We start from the raw sequence: 27487 nt of genomic DNA on the forward strand, positions 1-27487 counted from the left end.
GTAAATATATATATATATATATATATATATATATATATATATATATATCTATATCTATCCACATCCCATATTTTATTTAATTAAAAAAAAAAATTTCAACCTGTAAATAGCCAAAATAAAATTGACTGATTCGGAAAGCAATTTAAATAAAAAGAGAGAAGATTATTTCATTTAAAAGTATAAAGCTAAGATTTATGGGACGATTTAAAATTGGCTAGAGAAGGAACGGCCCTCATGTACCTAAGAGACTAAGAAAATTGCTTTAAATTGCTATTTCGTCCCGCTGTAAATAAAAATTTTAAAAAATGAAATGCTAAAAATGAAACCTGATCATTTGATTATTGATAAGAGACTACAAAGTATGTGTCAAAATTAAAAACAAAACGCCAATGATTATTTGACATAAAAATTTGCTACAATCTCAGTGCAAGACTGCCAGAATTAAAATAAAAATGCACAGTAAAAATTATTCTAAAAGATCAAAATGGTGTTGATATAGGTAACGTTATAGATCTTGATGATTTTAAGATACATTATGACATCACACAATTTTGGTTTAATCTAATCATCATGTACTATGCAAATGAAGTGAAGGTTTGTTAAATTAATATAGTTAATAAATTCGCCGATTACTCACCCTCATGTCGTTCCAAACATGTTTTCGCTTTCTTTCATAGAAGACAATAGAGTTGGAGCAGAATGTTCTGGCAGAGAAAGTGAGCAGGGATGGAGGCTGTTGAGAAAATTGACAAAAAATAAATTAAAAAGACGCCATAAGTAGTTTATATGACTCATGTGCAATATTGCAGGTCTTCTGAAGTTATATAATAGCTTTGTGTAATGAAATTTATTGAATTTAAGTCATTTCTTTCCAATTGTAAATACAATAATCAAAAGATATAAATGGAATCAAAAACCCAATAACTATTTCATTACTGACATGTGTCCACAAAGGATGTGCCAAAATTAAAAATAAAAGAATTTAACATTGTAAACAGCTAAATAAATAAATGCAATTGATTTGCTATTTAATTTTCATTAATAAATCTCCCTGCAAAACGGTCAGAATTAAAATAAAAAAGTAAATGGACTAAAATATTAGATTTTTATCATATTTAAAAATCAAAATAATTTTTCATTTTGGCATTTCTTTCGGGTACCTTTCAGTACTGACAGTATTTATTTATTTATTTATTTTTTCAATTTGATTATTTAATTAAATTAAGTCAGTCCGAAAATACCTTCCACACAATTTGTTAGGCTCATGAAAAACAGCATGGTATGGTTTACTTAACACAAAATGTTGAATATTTATGTTTTTTTTTGTTTTTTTTATTATTGTGTTCAGTTTGGTCTTCAAACTGAGAAAATACCTTCCACACAATTTGTTAGGCTCATGAAAAACAGCATGGTATGGTTTACTTAACACAAAATGTTGAATATTTATGTTTTTTTTGTTTTTTTTATTATTGTGTTCAGTTTGGTCTTCAAACTGCAGGTCAAATGTGTCTTGCTGACCTACTACTACTTTAATTAGTTTGCTTGGGAAAATCCTTCAGCTGCAGCCTGAGAGAGTCTCCTGTGTCTTTCACCTGAGCACGACTTCTGAAAGCTTCTCCAAAAATATAACAAAAAACATGTCACTGTTTTTTAGGTTTCATGTTTCATTTGCATGTATAGTGTGTGTTGGAGGCAGAAAGAGAGAGATTTTCTTTCCCATTTGAAAAGTTATTTCCATACCAAAGAGCTCTTCTGTTTGAGAACATAATGAAACATCACAGGAGGACCGCATGAATGCAGCAGCCTACTTGCAAATGAATTCAGTCATCTAGAACCCTGCAGGCAAACCGGAGAGGAAGAGGCCCGTGTCATCGTCTTCACAGCTGTACAATTCCATATCCTCTCCAATTAAGACGTCCGTCCCCACTGGCGAAAAAACCTCTTAGCCAAATACAAATCAAAGGAATTAGTCACCACAATGCATTTATTGTGTTGCAACATTGATTTCACACACTGTGAAATGGCCTTCTGGAGGTATCTATTCAATATAATTGTTTATTTTTATAATAGGCTACAAAGTCACACAATTGTCTTGTAAATAAATCAATTTTTATATAATCAACATACACAGACTGAGATTTTTATAACCTTGCATTGTCTCATAATCGACCACAAAGTGACAAATTGAAGCAATGGCAGAATGGACGACTTTCAAACTAAATCAATTACATTTTGATTAACAAAACAAATATGTATAAGTATGGAAGCTTGTTTCCATATCTCGCAAGTTTCCAGTTTATGTCGAGATAGAAAATCAGAATTGTGAGGTATAAACTAGAAATTATGAGAAAAATATAAACTTAAAATGGCAAGACTTAATCTCAGAATTGTGAGTTATAAACTTGCAATTTTAAGAAAAGTCAGAAATGTGACAGATTAAACCTCGCAATTGCGAGAAAAAAAGATTAGGAGATAAAAAGTCCCAATTATCTTTTTATTTTTAATTCCAAGGCAGAAACCAAAAAAAACGAAGTGCAAAATGTAGAGAAAAATGTAGAACTATGAAATGAAAATTTCTAAATTTTTCCTGAATTTCTGAGTCTTTTTCTCAAAATCCCCCAATTCTAAATTTAAAACTCGCAATTGCAAATGTATATCTCGTAATTCTGAGAAAAAAAAAATCTGAATTGTGAGATAAAAAGTTGCAATTATCTTTTTTTTTTTATTCTGTGGCGAAAACAATCTTTCATAAGAATTGCAAGTAAAAGGTCTATACATTTTTTTTAATCTTGACGCGGAAACAGGCTTCCATACATACAAACTAGTCCATTTTAGCATATCACCCTAGTAGCCTTTCACTTTTGTTGTGCAATTATTCTGCTAATCATCTCCTTTTGAGGTCAAAGGGAAAAGAAACACAATCCAGGTTTGGAATAGCATGAGAGTAAGTAAATTCAAATTTACAACAGACTTTTAACCTTTGGGTGAATTATTAATTGCATGTTATGAACTGTAGGGACCTAAGGATTCAAATGTACATTAAGTCCAGACAGTGCATTAGTCAGCTGTCATGTGAAGGTCGGAAAACTTCACCATCAAGACCCATTCTAAACTTTGGAAAAGATTTCATTGCGGTCGGAACTACTGATGGATTTCAGATCAGTTGTTAGTTCGTGTCTTTCCTCTTCAATCAGCCAAACCACAAACGAGCAGCGGCCCGAGGCTACGAATGACTCATCGTGTGCCGGCCTACGTGAGAGTTCCTCTTGTCAGGAAGAGTCTTTTAATGCTTCGTCCCATGGCCCATCCGCTGCTCTCGCCGACTGAGGTTCAGAGGTTTGCTTGACTCTGCGGAGTCTGCGTTTCCGATCGCAAGAGCCCATTTGAGAAAACGAGAGAACATAAGGAAAAAAAGTGGCTGGTTGGTGATGAAATCCATTATTTAATAGACTTCAATGGGTGTGAGATTTAATGTGCTTTTCAGAACTTATACTTTTAGTCAAGTTAAATCATTCTACACGTCTAAGGATCGGATGTCACAAGGACTAACTCAAGGTAAAGTGCTCAATAACTGAAATAATTCAAAATTTATAAACACTGGACTAATACACATTTAATCACCAATGAATGTTCCAATAGTTTTGAAATTGAATATTTATAGGCAACTTTAAGATGCAGAAACTTTGTTTAATAATACAACTATCTAAAGGAAATTACTGTATACCAATACCAAAAGAATTAAGGATAAGGTTTTAGGCTTTGAAAATGCATAGAATGATTTGCTTTTGTCATGACATTCAGGACATATTGTTGTTGTTTGGTTGAATGTGCATGACAGGTGCCAATCCAAAAAGACCAATCAGAATTAAGTATTTAAAGGGGTCCTATTATGCTCTTTTACAAAGTCTTGATTTTGTTTTGGGGGTGTACTAGAACTTGCTCTCATGCTTCGAAAAATGCATTATTTTTCACATAATTTACATGATTAAAATACCTTTCTCCCCAGCCTGGCAAAAAACGGCTCGATTAGTTCCGGCTTTGATGAAGTTCCAAGGTTGTGATTGGCGAACAGCTTAGACGGTGTTTCAGTACTGCCACGCCCCTTTCAACAAAAGCTTTTTGGCGAATCCAGCACTGTACTTCCTCATGTTGTGGAAGCTGTCCTCAGTCAAATGCACAGCACACAATAGCAAATTGGGGTTATAATGCTCAGGAACAGAGTTAAAAAATAAATTGCAACCACCGTTTCCTGACATCATCCGCTTTCGGAAGCCCAAACAAAGACGTTTGGGCACGGAGGTGAAAAAAAAAAAAAAAAAACATTTCAGGCAGTCGCTCGCCGGACGAGAAGCACAGCATCGTATCGCGTCGCGCCACGTCTTTAAAATTCAAATACTTTATTTTTTATGAGTGTAGACACACCGGCGGCGCCGTTCGGCGTCTGTCCGTGGCGCCCAGCTACATCGTGTTATACTTGTAAGAATTGTTCTAGACATTTTGACGCTACAGCACAGCAGCTCTTCTTCTTCTTAGTTTTCTCTGATGCACTAACTCTGCAGCAGCACTTCTTCTTCGTCGTCTCGTCTGATGCACTCACTCAACCAAGCGTTCTAACCACAACCTCGCCCCTCCCCACCCCCCAACCATTAGAATTTCTGTAGGCGGGAATTATTTTTAATGATATTCTAATGAGCCGCTTTGTGATATCACAAAGCCCGGAAAACAAACGCTGTAGTCCAAACGAGCCGTTCGTTGTAGTTCTTGAAAAGGGATTTTTTTTTTTACGAAATATCTCCCTTTGGAGTGGACTTTGAGATTTGTAACTTTCTAGACCTTTTTTTATGCCCAAACATACACACTACACACTGACTAAAATTAAAAAAGTGAAAAAGCATAGTAGGACCCCTTTAAATACTGCAGTGTTGTCATTTCCATCAAATACATTTTAAATGCTGAACATTCTATTAAATGTCAGTTGGAATTTTAAAAAGGAATACTCACACCTAACATAAAAAATCCTGTCATTATTTACTCATCATCATGTCGTTCAAAGCCTTTATGCTGTTATTTTTCTGTGGAAGATAGAAAAATAATTATGATATTAAAGAGGGATCAATCTGTTAAGCTCCAAAAAGGTCATAAAAGCACTATAAAAGCAGCCCACAGGTCTTGTTCACTATATTTTGAATTTTAATACTTGCAGCTAGATGTTTAGAACAAACCCAAATTGAAATGTTTGAGGGAAATCAATGCTGTGCTGGCTTGCAAACACTAATGATTCTGTTTCTTTGAGCTTTCAATTTGTTCTTTCCATCCGTCTCCTGGCAGGCATTCAACAGAACTCAAACCGAGATAATTCACGCATGAGGCAATTGCAAAGAAATCATCTGAATTAATTACAAGCACTTACCATTTAGATCAAGCAAATTCTCAACACAAAAATCTTGGGACACAGGAGGTGATGTGGCTTTAAACACCAACAAAAGATTTAAGTGCGAGTCACACAACAAGGTATCTGATTATCTTGTCTTTTTGAAGCACTATTCAAACTTAAAACGAATGATTTTTGTATTTTAGCATACACAATTTGATCATTTGAAACCAATTCTATTTGTATTCTAATTTGCATAACATTCTCATTTGAATCAGTTCCGCGATATGGGTCAAATACAGATTGTTACCTCTGCGTGTCTTGAGTTATGCTGAGATCTGCATTAAATAAATTGAGGCCCTATTATTTTTCCAATTAGGTTTTAGGCAAACGTGATTAAAAGATAAGTGCGAAAACGCTGACGTTCCCCTCCAGTAGACTGGAGTGCATCACTCTGCCTGAGGCGACACCTTTGAACAAACAACAAAGGTTTGAACCTCTGAGCCAAATAGCATTCATTTGAATGGAAGTAATGCTTTCCGGCTCAAAATATTAAAATTAATGTTCATTTTGCCAGTAAAACATGGTAGTTGTAAATAATTGCTAGTTTCACAAAACTGGCAGGTTATAGTGCCAGCTGATAATTAAACTACATTTTTACATTTTCTGGTGCAGAACTCACCACCACGATGCTAATGTTCTGCAAAGTTGCCAGAAACATTGGCATTATTAGGATGCCATCCTGGCGTGGGCATTTGGATATGCGGCGTTGCAAACCTGATATCACTAAGGAATACAATCTGGCCTTGATAAATGATTTTGCCATTTTAAATGTACACTGTAAAAAATTTCACGTTTAATTCAATGTATTGCTGTTTCTTTGTATTTTTACTAGCAAAATACTAGCAATTTTTACTCAGAAATTGATTGATAGTAACTTTAACATACAGTTACAAAGAAACGGCAAGCAACCAGTTAAATCAAATGTAAAATTTTGAATTAGAAAAACTAAAATAGTAAAATGTACTCCAATGATCCAGTAAACATACTCCAATAAAATAGTAAAATGTTCCAAACAAATCATCTTTGTGCATTTAAAAAAAAAAACAATACTTAAAAAATAAATGCATAAAATAATATTTACAGTGTACACTTACTAGTCAGTTAAACAAAGTGTAACACTTAAAGGTTTTGTCTTCCAGTGGCACATTTGTAAATCAAAACCTCACTTGATTCTTTAATTGGCCTGGCCTGGACTTCTGAACTGCAATACTCTGAGCGCAAAGTCGTTTAGTTTGTTCCTCAGTGTTTCTGTGGTCCCCGAACACGCTTTAATTGAAATTGTCCCCCATTGTTCACGCCGACAGTTTTGATTTACAGAGATAAGCGACTTTGCCGTGACCTTGGCGGGCTGTGACATGGGTCATGGGCTTAGGTGCTTTTGCAAGCATCCTCAATCAACTCGTACTGGCTCGGATTAAACCGCACCATTGGCCCACAAAGATTAGTCCTTTATTTGCTCCGTCGTCTCGTTCTTCTCTGGTGGCGGCATCCTGAGGAAGGGGGAAGGAACCGTGTAAACAGTGCTTCAGTCAGCAGCTAGGCAGACCCTTTAGTTCCAAATGACCAATGATATTGATTACATACCGCGTGGTCCACTCCACTGCCCATCTATTGTACGCGCTTATCAAAAGAGGTGCACAAAGCAAATTCATTTACTGTTTACTGTCCCTGAGAGGGTGGAGTACATGTGTGAAAAAATCAGTGACACGAGGCTTCTTTGGTTCTTTCTATTAAATAATAAAAATCTCTTGGTTTTTGGAGCTAAACGCAAAAACAAAACAAAAAACTTTAATTATTAATTATTCCCAAGGAAACTAGGAATAAAAGTTTTTTTTTCTTGGTGCATATCTTACTACAAGAGGTTTCATTCATAAGATGTGCATGTCACCTTGTTTATTTAAAATAAAAATGGTCTTGAAGGAACAGTTACTTCAAAAAATAATTTACTTACCCCCATGTTGTTTTTCTTCATCAGAACAGTTAGAAAATATAGCACTACATCACTTGTTCTCCAATGGTTCCTCTGCAGTGAATGGGTGCCAACAGAGTCCAAAAAGCTGAAAAAACATCACAATAATCCACCAGTAAGACTCCAGTCCATCAGTTAATATCTTGTGAAGTGAAAAACTGCATGTTTGTAAGAAACAAATTGACCTTTAAGGCATCTTAACTTTAAACTATTGCTTCTAGCTAACATACAGTGCAAAATTCATAAAGCTTCCTCTAGTGGAAAAGTCTATACCCTGTAGTCCTCTCACATCATGTTTGTTTAGAACTGTTTTGGACCACTTTCACTTTTAAATGGTGTTTGATGAATGCATATTTCTCTCTTGATTCAGATGAGATGACTTCTATACTGGAGAATGCAATGGGCAGTGGACTCATATTTTAGCCAGAAGCGATGGTTTCGAGTTTAAATGCCTTAATGATGTCTGTTTCTTACAAACATGCCACTTTTTATTTCTCAAGATGTTATGATGGACTGGAGTGGTGTGGATTACTTGTGGATTATTGCGATGTTTTTAATCAGCTGTTTGGACTCATTCTTCTGATGTTTCTGAAGAAACACACTCATTTACATATTGGATGCCATGGGGGGAGGGTAAATTTTAAGAAGATTTTGGTGTGAACTATTCCTTTAAAGATTCATAAAAGCAGTCTATAAGGTTTGTAGGCATGATAAGTCTTTTGATTGATTTTGCTCAAGGGCTACAGGTTTTAAAACAACACGAATGAGTAAATAAGTAAAAGTTTTAATTTTGGGTTGAACTATCCCTTTAAGCAGTTACCGCACCAGTCACACGTCAAATGTATTAGTTCACTTTTATCATTAGAGCCAGTGAGTCTCAGTGAAGTGTGAAGTGAGTTTATTTCACATTAACTGTGTTCATTCTAGTGACCTTGCTTACTGTAATTGATATTAATTGCCTGCCACACATCTTGTTCTGTATACATACTTGGCCGAGTCTTTGCTCTCCTGCTTTCAAGCTGCATAACATAATGAATTATTGAAAAGTCAAATATATTCCTCATGCCTGGTCAAGAGAAAATTGATTGTGCAGGATAAAGCCGTCAAGCTGCTTATACCGGCCTGTAGCTGCTTTACTGTAGCATTTCAATCCAAATAATCGAATGATTCACAGTGGCTATTGATCCAATGAATGAATTTATGAACGGAATTAAAAGTGCTGGGTGTGAAATAGGTAGCTATGAATAACGTTTGGAATTATTAAAATAAATAAAACTATAGATAAAGTCTTTGGCCAGAAAGCATGAGTTGTTTATGAGTTTGGTACAGAAAATCAGCCTATAAAGACAACAGATAATAAATTACATTTAAAAACAACTAAATAAATAAATGTACATTTATGCATTTACCAGATACTTTTATCCAAAGAGACTTAACATTGCATTCAAGGCATACATTATTTATTAGTTAATGCATTCCCTGGAAATTTAACCCATGACCTTTGCGTTGCAAGCACCATGCTCTATTTGAACTGCAAGAACACATACATTTTATATATATATATATATATATAAATATATGTATGTCACGGTCGGTGGTAGTGTGAGGAACGAGGAGACCAGGAGTACGAAACCAAGGGATTTATTCTTGTCACAGGGAATCACACGTAGCACAAGCAGAAGACATCAACATACAATTCCAAACAAGGGAGAACTGAACGGGCTAGAACTAAATAGGGTAGATAACGAGGGGCAGACAGGTGATGGGGATAACTAATAACATGGAACAGGTGATACTAATAATGTGAAAAGGAACTGGAAGGACCAAATAAGGAAAACAGGAACTCAACGGGAACATACACGTGACAATATATATATTGTGTAGAATCTTGGAAGTGGAAGTCTTTGAAGAGGGTCCCGTCTGCACCCATTCTGCCCCCTCCACAGCTTTAATTCCTGAAGTCTAAGCCCTTTTTCTGCCGGAAAGCAGACTGGGGTTCAATGCAGAGTGCCGAGTTATGAGCCTTGCGGTGTTAGGATTGAAACAGATCACACTGTAGCCTTTTCCTGAATGCAACATTAATCCAGTATGGATAGTAAGAGGATAGAGAACTATTGTTGGGTATTTGTGTAGGGTGAATTCACGTCTGAAGCTGAATGCTTGTTTTTTCTAATAATGGGCTATGCTTAGCATTGTTTGGGTGTTCAATGGTCGATTATTTGCAGTTGTAAGTAAGCTGTCAATATCCTCTGGGTAATATCGAAAGCCAACTCATATAACACAGGCTAAGACTAATCCAGGATTTAAAAGAATTGTAGCATCTGCAGCACCGCACTCGGTTTAATTTTACAGGCTGAGGATCGTAATCAATAACTAATCAATGAAAAAATGTAATGTTTCACATCACGGCTGATCACCCAACAGTGAAATGAGGAACAGTTCACTGAGGATTTTCTCCAAGATCTATAAAAATGGTCTATATATTTCATGTTTGTTCTGGCATTGTGTAAGAAGAATGACTGTGGTCGTATTTCTTAAATGGACGCCGCTTTTGATTTACACGCCAACAATAAGAAGCTCTAGAAAGATAGATGAGAAGACACGTGAAAAATGGTGGGTGATTTGTGCTTGAGGGCCACTCTTTCTTTAAGAGTAAAAAATGAAAGAGATAAATGTCTTGAGATATGAATCTGAACGAAACTGCTCATTTGCTTTTAAAACAAAGACAAATTCATGAGACTGCTAGTCAATATGTGGGATACACCATTGGACAAAGGTCAGGGTAAGGGAGGGGTTATATCAATGATCATTAGCATACAAGCAAACGGTTGGTCATGTGATGCAAATTCCATTGAAGTCTTGGAAATTACACAAAAGGAACTGGTGGCATGCAAATATTTAATTGCATGCTACAAAAGAGAATAAACGAGTCACTTTAGTGAGGTTTCAAACAAAGAAATAAGCAGCTAAACTGCTAAACCATATTAATACAGTACATACACCACAAGGGCTTCAGGTAAATATGATTTATAAATGAATACAGTTATTTAGAAAGGATGCATTAAATTCAATAAAAATGGTCAGTAAAGATATTTATAACGTTACAAAAGATTTCTGTCAAATAAACTCAAATAAATCACGGTTTCCACAAATATACTAAGCAGATACTATAAAATAATAACTGTTTTCAACATTTATAATAATAATAATAAAAATAACATTTGAAAATATAGGAGAAGAAAATGTCAGCATGCATTGAGAAAAACTGTGTACAAAAAATATCAAATATTAATTATAAAAATAATATGAGATGAGATAATATAAAATAGAACACATAAAATAAATAAAATATACAATATCATGCACAGTTAGCTTAATAACATGATACCATCAGAGTCTATTACGATCAAATTAGATTTCTCAAAGCAAACTTTAAAGACAACCAAGCCCATATTCTAGTTCAGAAAGATCTGATAGACACCAACAGACATTTAATGAAGCTTAATCTATTACTCCCTAAAAAACTGTTTTATGTATTGTAATCTGTAGAAAACATAAAATATAAAGCAAATTACTACTTGAATTGCACCATGTATAAAGCTGAATGGCAGGAGTGTTGTTGTGTAGATTGCTATAATATTGGGTGGCAAAACACCGGCCCACCCAGAAACGTGAATGGGATCAAAAAACAGCAAACGTGTCAAAATCCTCTAACAAATCATTGAGTGGTTTGACGTCCGCTGCTCGATCTATCATTTTGGGTGACACCGTCTGCCCTGCATCAGTCTGACCTTTTGAAAAACCAGCTGTTCCTTTTTGCAAAATGTGACCAGAGGGGCGGTTTTGCCAGACACCAATTGATTAGACGAGCATTAATCAAACAGAAGGATTATCCCCTTCCATTTCTATAGTAAACCAATTATAGCTCTCATCGCCGAGGAAGGTTAACTGGCTGGATGGGCAATCGGTTTAAACAGCTGACACTTGAGAAGGTGAGCAAAGACAATGTGCGAGATGGACTTGTGTGGGAGACAAGCACGAACGGACACAATTGACCATTAAAGTTAATTGAGAAAATGGCCTTAAAAGGGGCATAAGATTCAAGGATGCATGGCAACCACCATGCTCACCCTGAAAATGGCCCTGATGTTGTTGTGCCGGACTGGGGAGGCCAGATTGAAGCTTCACTCTCTTTAATGAATTTCATGGGTTTAATGATGATAGCCACTTCTTAAAACTTAATGATCCTTTGCATTTCCAGCACAGCTAACTGACCTTGTTTGGGGCAACATTGAGCCATCGCACCAGACTCCATAAAATTTTATCTGGTTAAATAAGCTATAAATCCTTAATTTGGGGGGAGAGGTCTATTGCAGCCTAATTGTCTTTTTATTTAGTCCCAATACATGATTATTTCCTAGTCACTGCGGTCATATTCGAATGAATGGAGCAGTATTTAATGTGAAAGTATCATGCAATTTTCATAGCTAAGTGCTGCATTGCCATTCAACTAGCACTTGGATATCACTGTTTTTTTTGTTTTTTTACCTTATTTCTTCAGGTGGGCATCCATGGCAGTCCTGGCTCAGCTGATGCCCTGAGATATGACATTACAAAAGAGAGGAAAAAAAACATTAATTCCTAACATAAGGTGTGAGATGTGTTAGTGTCTATAGTTTTTATTTAGCATGCAAGGGCACCGGAGTTCAAAACCCAACCCAACATGTGATGTTTTTAATAAACCAAGTTTATTAAAACATGCATTTTCATTGTAAAAAAAAAAAAAAAAAAAAGCAGCTCTGGTATTTGCATAAGTTTTGGTGCTCTATGGGGGGAAAAGTCATAAGAGTTTCAAGTCACATGAGAGTGAATAAACAATCACAAAATTTTCTTTTTTAAAGGCAAATGATCTGTTTTTCTGACACAATAACAATTATCAAAAGACAATTATTTTTTGAGGAGTTGCATTCCAGGCACTAAATTTTATTGTCTGTCATTCAAGTTCACACTGTCTTTGGAGAGTATACGGTTGCTTTCGGGCATCTTTGATGTGGAAATTTACAAACTTAATGCTCTGAATGAGAAAGGGAATATACTTTGAAACTCACTTTTTAGTGTCTCTCCACAACATATCTCTTGCATGATTGATCATATTCCACTGCAGAGTTTATCTATTCATGGGGCCAAAACAACATGAATAACATAAATATTAAACTTTTCCCAATTTAACACAACATGACTAAAAATATGTGGACAACTTCAACTAATAAACCTCTGAAGACAAATCTTAACAATACTAGAATATAGTATGAACTTAACTTTGTTGCCAATGTCTGGGGAGGGTCTTGTTCTATTCCTAAAGGGAGGTTTATAAAGAAATAAAGAGTAGTCATTTAGTGGCCCGTACAAAGGCCAGCCCTGAAAACATACAAATATAATACAATATACAAATATGGGTGTGACACCTTTTGAAGATTTTGAAAATGACTTGAAGGCCTAATGGATGGATGGACGGATAATGGAATGTTAGAATGATGGATGGATCTCATAAATTAAAAAAGAGATAATTTTTTGAATTCTGAATTTTGCCCTACTCAGATGTTCACATTTTTAAAACAGCAGGAGTGATCAGCCAGCAAAAGAGTAAGACAATTTCCTCGCTTTGCTCAGTTGGACATCTAAAAACAATTTCGAGACCTCATATATTGTTATTCACACATCTATAACACCACTGCTGCTTTTAAATGCTCCAGTGGTCTGAGTCAGTGCATATGAGGCAGTAGGAACAAGCCGAATTTGAAAAGGTCACCATGCCGATTATTAATGGCATGTCAAATACCAGAGATCTCTATTAGCATTTTAACAATGTTGTCCATGATATCTAAACGTCGGGTAGCTAAATATAATCTCAGGCTTGATATAAAGATAAGCACACATCAGTATTTGGACTCCCAAAAGCTGTACTCAAACATGTCGCATCCTAAATGCACATCTTAAAATATACATGTGAAATTCATCTCCTGTTTCGTTTAAGGGGTGGTCCTGGGGTTTGATTGACAAGGTTGCCCCCCTAACGTTGACCTTTGGAACTGGGCACAGGTGGCGCTTCTAACGCTTCTTCATTCGGGTCAAAATCACAGTTTGATGTCCTTCATGGGTTTTATAGGTCTGTAATGCTGTGTGTTATTGCAGAAGAGCCTGTTTGAAGGGAATCTTGCTCAGATTAGATTAGATTCAAATGACATGGTCCGTGTAGACAATATTACAATGCTGCATCCCTCCCTTTTAGATTACTTTATATAAGTAATAATTCATGATGGACCGATTAATAAACACACTACAAGCAGTGCACATCTTTAAATGGCAAAGTCTTCTCCTATTATGTCTTCACACGGTTATTGTTCTTGTTTAAAATTTAGCATGTGACACATTGTTTCCCACAATTTATGTGTAAGTACATTCAAATCAGCTCTGTGCGGCATTAAAAAGTCACAGTATATTTGCTGCTTAGATGCAGATTCTATAGGGAGAACAATTACTCAAGATAAACTTAACCCTAATGTAAAGAAATAATTTAACAATAAGTGGAGTTTTGCAGGGGTGTCCCGAGGTGGAAACGCTAATCATCAGTCAATGGCTCAGATCAATTTTGGAATCCATGTCAAATGCATTTCTGTGCAAAGAAGTCATCTCCGAGTCCTTTCGCCTCACATGCCTAAAAAATTGAAATAAACATTGTCAAACTTAGAAATAAAAAGTCAATAAAAATGTAGTATAGGCCTATACATTGTATTCAGCCTATACATGATGTCTATCAGAATACAATCATAGTCATAATGCTACTAAAATCCTCATTCAATTATTACAAAAAAATCATGATGAGATTCGAATGGCTTTTACATTGTTAAGCAAAGACATGATTCAATTACTGGACATGGATGGACTCTGGTCTCTAGAGGCTACAGGGCTTGAGGATTTAAACTGAAAGAAAGTCATGCAATATTCATTGCTTCAATAGCTTTACATACATGTTTTTAATTACTAGTAATCTGTACTCAGCAAGTCAAGTAATGGAAACCGTCACCTGGACATGTGAGAACTGGGAAAAACTAAAAATGGTAGCTTTATCTTCAATTATCAATAAAATCTTTAATGTAAATTGTTTATTTCTTTAACCATCTGCTGTAACATTGGATTCCACTGACCTTTTTGTCAGCAGTTGATGTTGAAGTGAGCGCTCCATCATTAAACCGAATGCCTTTTTAAGATACAAATGTACATAACTCACTGTGCATTTTAATAAAGTGTTAAAGGTCATCAGCTGGAGATGGACAGGGACACTCTGGTAGCTTATTCCAAGATAGTTTCTTCTATGTTGTCTGATCATGCAATAAAGTGTTTCAGTATATTCCAGTTGGCTTAACCGAAGCAAATATTTGTTTGTTGAAACAAGCTATTCTTCCAGTTCATGACTGCTGGTGTTCCAGAACCTCCTCGCGGGTCTCCTAGATCCAGATGGTCACTTCATTAGTTTATGCCGTGATGCTACACTGGCCGTGTAAACAGCCGTGACAGACCCGCGGCTAATTGATATGGATGAATGTGGGTTTCTCACTGGTGCAGGAGTCTCAGGAGCAAAAACAGTGAAATAATTGTTGGAAGGAATGCAAATGTAGCCTTCCACCAGTGCTGGCTTGAGCATTTCTGCAAGATAAATCGGTCTCGCTGACTTACTGAAACTTGTAAGGGAAAATGTGAAAATGTGACTGGAAACATGACAGCCTGTGGGACAGACCTCAAATTTGCGAGTGTTCTTCTGTGAATCTCTCCTTAAAAATACATTTAAAATGATCTCTGTTGGTACCAATTATTTTCAAAGAAAAAAACAGTCAATGGAACCTTTTGGACATGCAATGGATGCTGGGAAAGTAAGACAGTGAGCTAATTTGAGCAAAGACAGAGACTTTGAAGCTGACGTGTGCTTCGCTAAGTTTCCCTTCAACATGTCACTCAGAGATTTGCTTGTGATTGGTATTCCTAAAGAAACTCAGTGGCATAAAAAGTCTAATGCTCTCAATTGTCCTTTCTGAAAAGCGATTGATACAAATAGAGAGTGAAGTCCACTGAGGCATGAGCTCATGCATTCTGAGTGTGAGGTCTTGATTTTACCAAATGAAAGACGAGGATCTCTGACTCTGTTGATAAGATGAGCAGAGTGCTGCTGAACTTAACCATGACATCTTTCCGACAGTTCCTGGAGAAAAAAAATATATTGTTAGAATTTATATGAACATATTAACTTATATCTTATGTTTAACGATTTTAAATTCAAGATATATATTGTCTTATATTTAAAGGGATAGTTTATCCAAAAATTAAAATTCTGTCATTAATTACTCACCTTCATGTCGTTCCAAACCTGTAAGACCCTCGTTCATCTTATGCGTATCGAATTCTGACACAGAAGAGAAGAAAATATTGAACAAATTTATTAATTGTTGAAACTGTTGAATAAAGTCATTATTTTTGTTTTCTTTCTAGGCCTTAAACGTGGTAATTCCATTGCTGTCTAAAGCTCTCGGATTTCATCAAAAATATCTTAATTGGTGTTCTGAAGATGAACCAAGGTCTTATGGGTTTGGAACGACATGAGGGTGAGTAATTAATGACAGAATTTTCATTTTTGGGTGAACTATCCCTTTACAAAAAACACAAATAAAGCATGTATCTTAAAACACATCACTACTACATATGACTTGACAAAAAAAGGATAAATCAAAACAATTATTTATTATATTATAATATATATTTATATTGACAATATATATTTGTATATAAATATATATATATATAAATATAATACTATATTTGTTTTTATCTAGAAACACCAGGGAAACAAAATAGCTTAATATATGTAATAATATGATTATGTCATCAACACCATCATCTGTCAAACCAGATTTTTTTTTTTCAGATTTTTTCAATCAACAGAGCTGACGTTAAGTATGAAATCATCCTGTATTCCCAAGTCAACACTGAATGCTAGATTTGTCAATATTTTTAATAAATATTTGACATGGCAGCACACATTATTTTTGTATCTGACAATGTTGACATATTGTGCACTAGAGAAATAGCACACTTTGTGAAAAAAGGGAAGCAGGAGGTTATACCAAAAGATGAATACCTCTGAACATGTTTAATCCATAATAACTCCTTTATACATACAAATAAGTATATACATTTCAATTTAATTTGTCAGTTGTGTAGCCCTGCCATGTCCTAGTACCCCAGAAAACATGTCTGATGATAATCTGCTCATTTTTACTTGCACTACATCTATATACAAGCAATGTGTATATAGACTTCCCCCTGACTACATAATTACTGAATATATAACAGAGATGAATAGAAATAAAGGTGGATTTTGAATGGTGGAGGGGTAGCAGAAGAATGATACAAGCTGTTGTTATACTGCTTTGTGATTGACAGGATTAGATGAACATGCTCCTCCTGAATTTTCATTCACAACAGCATTTAATCATTTCAATATATGCCTTTCCCTATACTCAAAGGTAATAATTTAATATTATACATGCACATTTCAATTCAACTCAAAGTGTTATGCTGTTAATACAATTTTCAATGACAAATAATTATGGAATTAAATAAGGAAATATATATATATATATATATAATTTTTATTTGATTTATTTATTCATTTTTTAATGGCAAACAAAGTAACAATAATGAATAATATTGTGGCATTTATTTTTTTGCCATATGAGGCAGAAATTCATTTTGGGAAATTATCAGAGATGATTACACTGAGCATTGTCCCATTTCCTCCATATTAGTCTAGACAAAGAAATCTTTATATGCACCTTCAGCCAATTAAAAGTGATTTTGGCAACCTCCCATCCCTTCTCAGACAAAAGCCCGACAGAAAGAAAAGGAATCAATGTTTTTCCTCTGGTCATTGGTAACAGCTGTCCCGCTGTCCCACTGCAGCAAAGATTCCGAGACGATGCCAAAGAAATCGGATTTATCCAAAGAGGACCAACCCCCACCGCGCAAAGCTCATACAAACCCCATCATCTACATGAATCCTATTATCACAGACTCTTGCTATAGACCGTCACACACATGCAGAGCTGATTATTCCAATATATATTTACAGCCCTGTGTCTCATCGCCTAAAAACATGAATCATGTTTACATTACCTCTGGAAGTCAACCTGACTCATATAATTAGCGAGTACCACGTTTGTAGCTTGTTGCCATGAAACAATGCAATAATTTAACCACAACAAAGACTAATTTTAGTTGATTCAAACATCAGACATTTAAAAATTCACAAAAGCCAACTAGGCTTGAATGATTATACAGGGACAAAAAACTAAAAGCTCATCTAGAAATGATAAATTAGTGGAAGCCAAATGCAATTAAAGTTCTACTCGAGCATATCGTGCGTGCCTGTAGCTTGGTTTCATTATGGCGCAACACACCTATTCCTCTGGGCTCCACGAGAAGCCCACATGAATAAACATGAGAGTATTTTTTTGCCAAACGCTAAAGGCCATGATGGCGCCTTCTCCTCTCTGACAGACCACCTACCTCTCATTAACCGAACGCAGAATGGGCTGCAACTTTCCATTCTCTGTCCCATGTCCACTCTGTCATGCTCCTGTTACAGTCTGCGAGATGTTCAATGCCTCTGCAAAGACAATGAAAGATTTAAGAAAGGCCACCAATGTCTAGAACAGTCATGCGAGTGTAATTGAAATAAAACTGCTGATTGAACATGCAAATATGTACAGAATCAATTAAATTCCAACATAACCTTTTCATGCATTATAGTTATTTAAACATGTGGGGTATTTTAAGATTTTAGCAAGGTCTTGAGTCCTTTATTGAGTTTATAAAATGATGGCAAAAGCAATATGATAAATAAAAAATATCAATGTAAATACATTTATTTATGTTAATTTATGCATTTTTATTTAGATATTTTGATTACTTTTATTAATAACCGTAAACATTTTCATAAACACTTCACCTGAATCCTTTATGCAGAATAGATTTTAAAATGACGTGTGATGCTTTAATTATTATAACTAATTAATAATGCACTGTATGATCCCATGAATGTTTTTAACCATAGTTATGATACATTATAATACTTATCTATTCATTATTACACCTTTAGAATGTATAATATATTACAAAACAACCGATTTCAGATGTAACAAGCAATCTGCAAATATTATAGTGGATTTTAATTGTGGTTACAATAATTTATGGCAAGATATAATGCATGACAGTGTACTTTATGAATAACTTTATATACAATATAGTTTTTCTGAAATTTATAAAACCAATAAGGTTTTGGTTGACAATCATTTTTAAATTAAAGTTAATGCCTCTTATTTTAGGTCACTAAAACCTTAAACACCCTCATGCATGTTAAACTCACTGTATTAAGGCATAATTAATGCATTAAAATACTTTTATGATGCATTATATATAAAGCCTTCAAGTAAAGTTTTACCAAATATTCTTTTACCAATTAATACAGTCTAAGTGTAGGCTGTTTACGGTTGCAAAGCAACATAAGCTACTTTGTGCATTAATATAAAATTCAACTGTGCAGTCATAGTATACTGAGTTTCACAATAGCATTGAATGCAGCTTTTAACAGAGACAGAACAATCCGTTTTCTAATGAATGATATGTAGAGCACAATCAGTCTGAGAAAGATCTTCTTTTCACAGCATTAAGCCAATAGTGACTAGCAATATAGTGACAGACAAGCATGCCGATAGAGCACTGTCTGTGTTTTAAATCCCACGATTAGAGGAAACAACTTTGCATTGTCTCGTCTTTTGTCTGTCTATAAGACGTGATGTGTCGAGGCTCATAGTCTCCCGCATTAATGTAACTAGAACACGTATTACAGTCTCCAATGAGCATCAAGCTGTCTCGGAAAATTCAGTGGGTTGTAAGAGAGCGATGCAATTTACCTGAAATATCAATACATACATTCACACTCGCTCTTTCTCTCCCTCTCTCACATACACAGAGGCACATACAAGGCAGAAAAACCTTATCGATTAGAAGACAACTGCAAAGGGAACGTGCTAAACTGAAAAAAGGCAGAGAGAAGCAGGAAAAAGAAATTGAAAAGCAAAAGAGAAACAAAAGGGTTGAATATGGATGTACTGTAATGAATATTTGCATCTCCCTAATGAAGAGAAAAGTGGTCAAATCTGAGAGGTTGATATGTAAATGTAAACTAATAGACTGTAGCAAATACAAACTTACTTTAAAACACTATTTTGATGACAATTAAGCATGTTCTCCTAAATTGTCATTGTTTTACTTGTGTTTTTTATTTAGATAGTGATTCTTGTTACTGTAATACAGCAAATTTTTACTGTATTTCAGCACAAATCAAAGGCAGAACAACAAATACTATCATGAATTTACCATTTCAATTACATATCACTGTGTTTTGCATTACTGTAATATGAATGATATTTGGATGCATCTAATTTCTGCGTTTGGCTGCATGCATCTTAAGGCTCTTCTTGCAGTCAAAGTTGCTCGTGCTGATTTTGGACCAGAATCCAAATCCTGAGCCATGGTATCAGGATCAAAGCGGCCACAAAAACAAAATTACTCACAGCAGAAGTGTGGAAGAAGGAATAAAAATCCACTGTTTCATTTCACTGCTGCTGATTCATTATGATTCAAAATGCTGATAAGAACATCCTCCTTCACTTTCTCTTTCCAAATACACCATATTCCAGATCCGAAGTAGCCTTTCTGTTTAAAACAACATGGACACACGATTATCACAGAATATCACATTCAAGCCGAGAAATGTACAACAATGAATACTAAACTGGCTAAAATCCCAAGTAGTGCACATCATGTTAACTATTTGAGAGACAAACCACTAGAGGGAGCCAAAAAGCCAATCCGCTGTCAACAACACACATCCTCTCCCTGTAATCTGAAAACCTTCATCTCTTTTCTTGCGGTGACAGAAATCAGATTTATAAAATTATGGACTTACAACATGTTCTTGTTGCTGTGCTGTGGCCTGCCAAGTCATGCAAGGTGTATTGGCATCCTTTTCCTCTGTGGTAAGTGCAACTATATGTTTAAATTCTGCCTTCCCTAGTGAATTATAAAGTTTTTAAGTGTTCTCAAATCAGATCAGTTTGAAGGACAACAACTGCTATGATTAAATTCATCCATAAGTGAAGATGAGTTATAAATTGGCCAATTAATGGAAACAAGACAGGACTTATTACTGAATATGAGTGTGTAGTAATATGGTCCACATAAGCACTGCAGAATTTCAGAAATGCACCTGTAAGAAGAGATATGAAGAGACAATCAGCACCAATACACAAGGAAAAGAAAGATTTGCTAAAGATGGTTATAAAACGGATAGTTCCGGTCCTTGATTCTGATTGGTTAAGCCACATTCGAAGCTGTTGTAAATTACACTACAAACATACACCTTTGTTTACTTCTGTGTGCTGCTCGGCAAACACTTTGTTGGAACCCCAACTGTTTCTGAGGAACTACATTGTTTGGTGGAAGAATACTGTTTTTATTTATATTATTACACTTTATTTGCTCTGTTTTATTCTGTGAAACCTTACTACGTATATGGAATAACCGTATTATAAAAGCAATAAGCCCCTTATTTTGTTTCTTCATCGGAACAGATTTGAATAGCATTACATCTCTTGCTCACCAATGGATCCTCTGCAGTGAATGGGTGCCGTCAGAATGAGAGTCCAAACAGCTGATAAAAACATCACAATAATCCACACGACTCCAGTCCATCAATTAACATTTTGTGAAGTGGAAAGCTGCCTGTTTGTAAGAAACAATTTCATCATTAAGAGGTTTTAACTTTAAACCTTCAATTCTGGCCAATAAATGCCAGTCCATAATCCATAATAACGCTTCTTCAGAAAACACTCATTTAGCACATGCTTTTCTCCAAAGTAACCCACAGCACACATCATGGACATATCTAGAGCAACAGGAGGTTAAGTGTCTTTTTTGATTGACTTCGACTTGTTAAACATTCGACTTTTCAATGACTAGCCCAAAACTGCATTACGTTTTTATCTTCTAGACCTCACTTACATAACCAAGAAAAAAAATAAAGAAGTTTGAAATGAAAAGATGCTCACCTAGACCAGCCAGAAAATGCAGTGATACAAGTCATGGCCATCCAAGTCAACTCCATCCAAAGGATGTCATGCAGTTAATTTGAAGCTCCTCATGGACTTACAGACCACATATCTTCTTTCAATGGCCAGTAGCTATAAGCGACCAGTGTTACTTTAATCCTAGGAGAGAATTGGACAAATTCAAGACTTTAACATTATAAATCAACTGAAGACATGGCTTGATAGTCATATGAGATGGTTTTTACCTCTAAAAGGGTTGCAGCAACCAACTCACAAGTGTCACCATAAAACCATCAACGTGCATCACATTTGGTCAAAGGATGAAATGGCTGTTCAAAGCTGAAGTAAAGGTGAAGCCAAAGCAGACCATGATCATCCCTGCAAGTGCCAGATTTACTAAGAAGTGCTTTATACAGCGGTGGTTTTTATACCTCAAGTTAGAGAGATTAATGCATAAGGACAAAATGGGATCAGGATTGATGCATGTAAAGTGACGGACTGAGAGCTTATCTGATGGGGCTTCATTAAAAGGTGCAAAGCATGCCAAACAATTGCTTACCGAGTCCAACAAGAGATCTGCGGGATTATCATGGTGTTTGACACTGACCTCATAAAACTCTGTGGGAATGATTTACTCTTGTCAGTTATGCATAATATGTAGTTAATTTGCATTACTGAGTACTTCAATGTCAATACAGCATTATCATAAGATTGTTTTCAACTCAAAACTTTCTTTTTTGCTAGCAAATAAATCAGATCACTATTTTGAAATGTTCTGGTGAAAAAAAAAAGTATTAAGAAAGAAGGAAGCATTCAAAAAACCCTTGAAATGCTGAATTTATCTTATTCTGTCAAACCCCCAGCACTTACGTGTTCTTCAGCAAGACACTAAATCCTGAGTGACTGACTGACCCTTTCATCATCTGCCTCTGCAAATGTCAAATGTCATTTTCTCCCTTCAGAAACTGACAGTAAGTGGCAAAAATGAAGAGCTCTGACTTGACAAGTATCCACCTTAAATTACAACCGAAATACTTAATTGTTGTTCCAGAATAGCAGTAATCGTGTGATGGACCATTAATGTCAACAAAAGTACCTTTTGAAATGGCTTTTAATGAAAAGTGGGAGGCTTACTGTGTACAAATCTGACACAAATATAAAAAGCATTTATAACATCATCCAAATGTCAAATGAACTGCACTTTTGGGTCAGGTTGTGATGGACAAGAGACATTGTGTCTTATTTTGGGCAGTCTCTTTTTTCCAGTAAAAGCAGATGATACAGAGCTGAAAATGTTTTTACAGACATTTCACTGTCTTTTTGCAGGCAGACTGAAAGGTTGCTAAAATCTGTCTATATATTATGATATATATATTGCAACAGCTATACCCCTACTTAAAGTTTTGCATTCTTAATAATTGCGGAGCCAAAAAACAACATTTGTATCTTAGCAAGCTATCTGACTTAATACTTTTGCTGGTGTAATTTAGGTTGATTCAGTCACATTAAATTATATTTTTGATTTGAATAAAAATTTCATCTAAATGTCAGCACACAAAAGACCTTTTCAAATTACCCGACAGACCATTTTACTCAACTGTGCAGCAATATACCCAAAACACTGTGAGAGCAGTGCATTCATAAGTGTTTCTCTATTTTTATACTATAAACATCCAAATATCTTGTTATTCATTACGGATGTTGTTTTTTGGTATTGTTTTCGATCCATATGAAGCATCTAAGAGTTCCCAATCAGCTGTTGTATAAAATGAGCTACATCATCACAGATATATTTAGTGATTTAAATTAATGGTGTCAGTTTTGCTGACTTAGCTGATGCACATGCTTTGTCATTATGGCAAAATAATAGCACTTATTGCAGCTACAATGAAGGCTCTGTCCGAGCACAACCATTACAATAATTTGTTTCCTCAACACAGTTAACGGCACAAACAGACAGTATATTCATTCATTATGGCATAACAACTATTACTTGTGGATGTAGATGCATTTCATTAACTTCAGCACATATCTCATCACAATAGCACCGCTCCTAAGCATAGTTGAGTAGACCTCAGAAAGCTGAATAGATGGCTTGAATTAATTTATACAAATTATCCAGGGCTGAAAGTGACAAATTCACCGTAGTAGACTCTCTAACACACAACTTTTGTAGCCAAATCTGACTGTTTTCTGGATTTTGCACTTGTTAGATTGGTTAAATTCACACCTCTCAAGTCTGTTGTAGCATTAAGTGTCACTAATCTTACAGTGGTGTTACTGTTAAATAAAACAAAAATTGAAAATTGTCGTAATTGAAAACAAATATTGCATGAAAAACGTAACTGAAAAAAAAAACCTAATCGAAAATTACTGTATAAATATATTTTAGTTGAAGTAGTAAAATTGCTAAAACTGTAATTGAAATAAAAATAAAGCTATATAAAAAAAATACATCTACATTAAAATTAAAACTAAATATAGATTAAATACAAAAGAAGTCAAAACATGAATAAATACTATAATAGTATATATAAAATAATCTAGCAAGTAACTATCCCTAACTTTTTTTTACCTTTGACAAGCCTGGTCTAATTCACTCTACTGAGTGCTTTTGATTCTGCAATAAATTATGTGGATGTTATTTAAGGTCTTTGTGGTGGGCGTTCTCTATCTGCTCGGTTTCCCACACAGAAGGTAATCCTACCAGAGCAGATCTTTTTTGGTTCTCTTGCGACAGATGGCTCGAGAACTTAATTGATTTGATAAACTCTGAGCAAGTTGTTGTTTCTTTCTAATGCGGTGACAACTGATTACTTGAGGAAACTCATTAACAGTCCTCTGAAATCAAGTCAGCCCCCTAGAGAGTTAATAATTAGTGTTTTCTGCACCACCATTCTGTGGCAGTGCTCCTGTGAATAGGTGATGAAATAAAATTTAAAAAGCCTGTTTACAACAAAGTAATGCTAAACGCTGCAAAAACAAACATATAGCATGACTAATATGTTCAAATCATGAGCAAATTTATATTACGAACTGATTCTTTTATTGAATCACACAACAACAATTCAATTTCCCTTTCGGAACGCAAGCAAGCATAATATAATTCAAAACATCAGGTTTAAATGTTTGCGTTTGTGAACGTTGAAACCTTGAAATTAAAATGTATTTCTCCTAAATTCCCACAAAATGAACCCACAGTACAGTTTCGATGTTATCACAGCACCTCTTCAAGTGTTGGGAGCACCTCATCTTTCAAGTAAGAATCGGGATCCAGCTCAGGGTCATCCAGATCAATACTGAGGAATTTCTCCACCACCTCAACACACCTGAATCAGGAAATGTATTTTAAGTAGAAGGAGGAGAGAATTTAAGAATAATAGTTTCGCTGTTCAGACCATCCCATACCTGCTGTACTGTTCATCTGAAGATGGGCTGTTCATCTTTCTGATGGTTCTTCCTGTTCTGTATAACTCTGACACCTGCATAGATGATATTTAGGAGATTAAATCCTATAATGTCAAAAATGGACTAAACAGCACGCACACATTTAACGCTGATAAATAACGGTGATAGATCGCTATTCAAAGTTAGACTTTGAACTTGAAAACTCTGTGCTGCCTTGAATTTTTTTTTTAAAAGTACTACCATACTCACCATGAAATTAAGACCCTCAATCTCAAAGCTCTGTTTATCCAGCATGGTGGGTAATCTTGGCACCGACAATAAAAATCCAATCTGTCATCCAAAACAGAATGAAATACAAGGATGTCATCATGTACATCAGTTAAATAAATGTAAGCACTAGCTATTAAAATTTATACAGGCATCTGAATTTATGTTTTACAACAATTTTTGCCTTGAAATGCAAAATACCTTATGCTGCTCGTTATCAATTAGCAACTCTAAAACCTATTCATTTTGATATTTCAAATAGATCTTTTAAGGTGAAAACCTTTAATAGGCTGATTCTCCTCTTTCAACATTGCAATGTGTTTGAGTGGCTCAAAATGTCTACAGATGGCTCAACCGATGTTATGAATTTAGTGAAGGGCTTCCTGTTTGCATAATCAATGGAGCAAGAGGATTTTAGAAGTGTTTAGGAAATCTATTTGGAAAAACAATCAGTATTTTTGGAATTCTGTTTGGTGGCACAGAAATGTCACAATAAATTGAAATCCTGTGAATAATTGCAAGCTATTTCACTATTAAATAAAACAGCACTGCTTGCTGCTTTTGTTAACCCATATGCCACAGTCGTTACAGCTGCTTGTCATTTAGCCACACTGCAGTGCACTAATTACAGAAACAGTCATCCGCGAGCGAGCTGGGGTCAAGTGGCCTGCTCAGGGGCACAATGGCCACCTCACTGACTCTTCATTTATTGGGTCGCTCCAACAAGGAATTAAACCCACAACCTTTATGTTAACAGCTCTGTGTCAACAATGAGGTTACACATCACACTTTAATGAATGGAGAGCAGCATTAATCCCGTCCTGACCAGAGGGATGTAGATGATGCTGCAGGTGGAGAAGCGAGGGTCCAGTTTTTCCAGCTCAGCACGAGCCACATCTGTCAGGAAATCTGGGAGACCCATCATCCTTCTTTTCTCTGTAAAGAAGAGAATAAACCAAAAATGTATATAATAAAAATGAAGAGCCAACAAACTTCTAGCTATCCACCTATTTTTAATGTAAGAGTGGGTGGGCAATTTCAATATGCGGGATTTCTTTTCAAATTATTCTCTTTGTTTTCATGATATTATTATAGCAATCATGAACGCACTGATTTGAAGCACAAATAGCTTTTACCATTTACTGCACTTTATTATTCTTCTAGTTATTTACCTATAGTGGCAATATTAATCTGAAGTCTTGTACATTTACAGAAAATAACTTAATTTCAAGTTGAAAAATAAGGTGGATAAATAAACAATAGTTTCATTTTCCTAGTTATCTGCGAATAATGTATCAGCCACCGATATATTGTGGACTTTTAAACTTTTATTTCACAGAGATGCAGGACATTACATAAACATGGTGACATGTTCAGGAAGGGTACACAGTTAACGATAAACGTTCATTTAAAAAGCAAAAAATATATATATCAGTGAGTCAAATTTCACAATATTCCTGGGGGAACAATCAGAGGATGTTTGCATAAACAAGAAAAAACATTATAAAAACATTGGAAGAAAAAACTGGACATGTTCCCAGGGAACAATTTCTAGGACATCTGCATAACAAAGTAAAAAAAAAATGTTTAAAGTTCATAGACGATAGGAACAAACCAAATATATAAAAACCTTCAAAATATACTGTAGATAGGAATACAAGTTTGGTTTATGTAAATGCTACTGAAGTGAAAATTTCTGGCTCAGCGCATGAAAAACACATTTTGAGGAAACAGCCTTTGAAGATATGTATTTTAAATGAAATCTACAGATGCAAATAAATAAAGTGCAATAAAATAAACAAGTTTCTTGTTAGATTGAAATATGCAAAATATGAAAAGCCAAATATCTCAAAATTTACCAGTGCATGAAAAAACTATGTTTTTGCCTGTTTCTTGCCCTAAAATTTAAACAAATAAAACCAAGAAAAAGCATTTAAAAAAAAATTTATGTTTTCGGAAAGGGAATGTTAAGATAAATTTTCTTATAAAAGATAACATCTGTATCATACCTCCACTCCTCTCTTGACCAGGTCATCGGGAATGCCGGCCAGAGTGGCGATATTAGCCGCACAACTCGACTGGCAGATGCCGTTTTTCACTTGGTACAAAAACACCAGCTCTTCTCCCTCTATTGCTGTCTCTAGAGTCTGCAAACGAAAACCAAAAATGCACAAGTTGTTTTTTTAT

General features: G+C 35.2%; 1 protein-coding gene across 1 annotated transcript in view; it reads right to left on the minus strand.

The window, feature by feature from the left end:
• Nucleotides 1-27487, minus strand: part of LOC107585781 (mutS protein homolog 5-like) — a 32954-nt gene that overhangs the window by 1047 nt on the left and 4420 nt on the right. Inside the window, exons 18-21 of the mRNA XM_016272929.1 lie at nt 27310-27447; nt 25034-25107; nt 24852-24954; nt 638-733 (exon numbers count right to left, since the gene is read on the minus strand). Coding sequence (XP_016128415.1) covers nt 638-733; nt 24852-24954; nt 25034-25107; nt 27310-27447 — 411 coding nt within the window. The remainder of the gene's footprint in view (nt 1-637; nt 734-24851; nt 24955-25033; nt 25108-27309; nt 27448-27487) is intronic.

Source organism: Sinocyclocheilus grahami, unplaced genomic scaffold (assembly GCF_001515645.1).
Source record: "Sinocyclocheilus grahami isolate Dianchi unplaced genomic scaffold, SAMN03320097.WGS_v1.1 scaffold74.1, whole genome shotgun sequence".
NCBI lineage: Eukaryota > Metazoa > Chordata > Actinopteri > Cypriniformes > Cyprinidae > Sinocyclocheilus > Sinocyclocheilus grahami.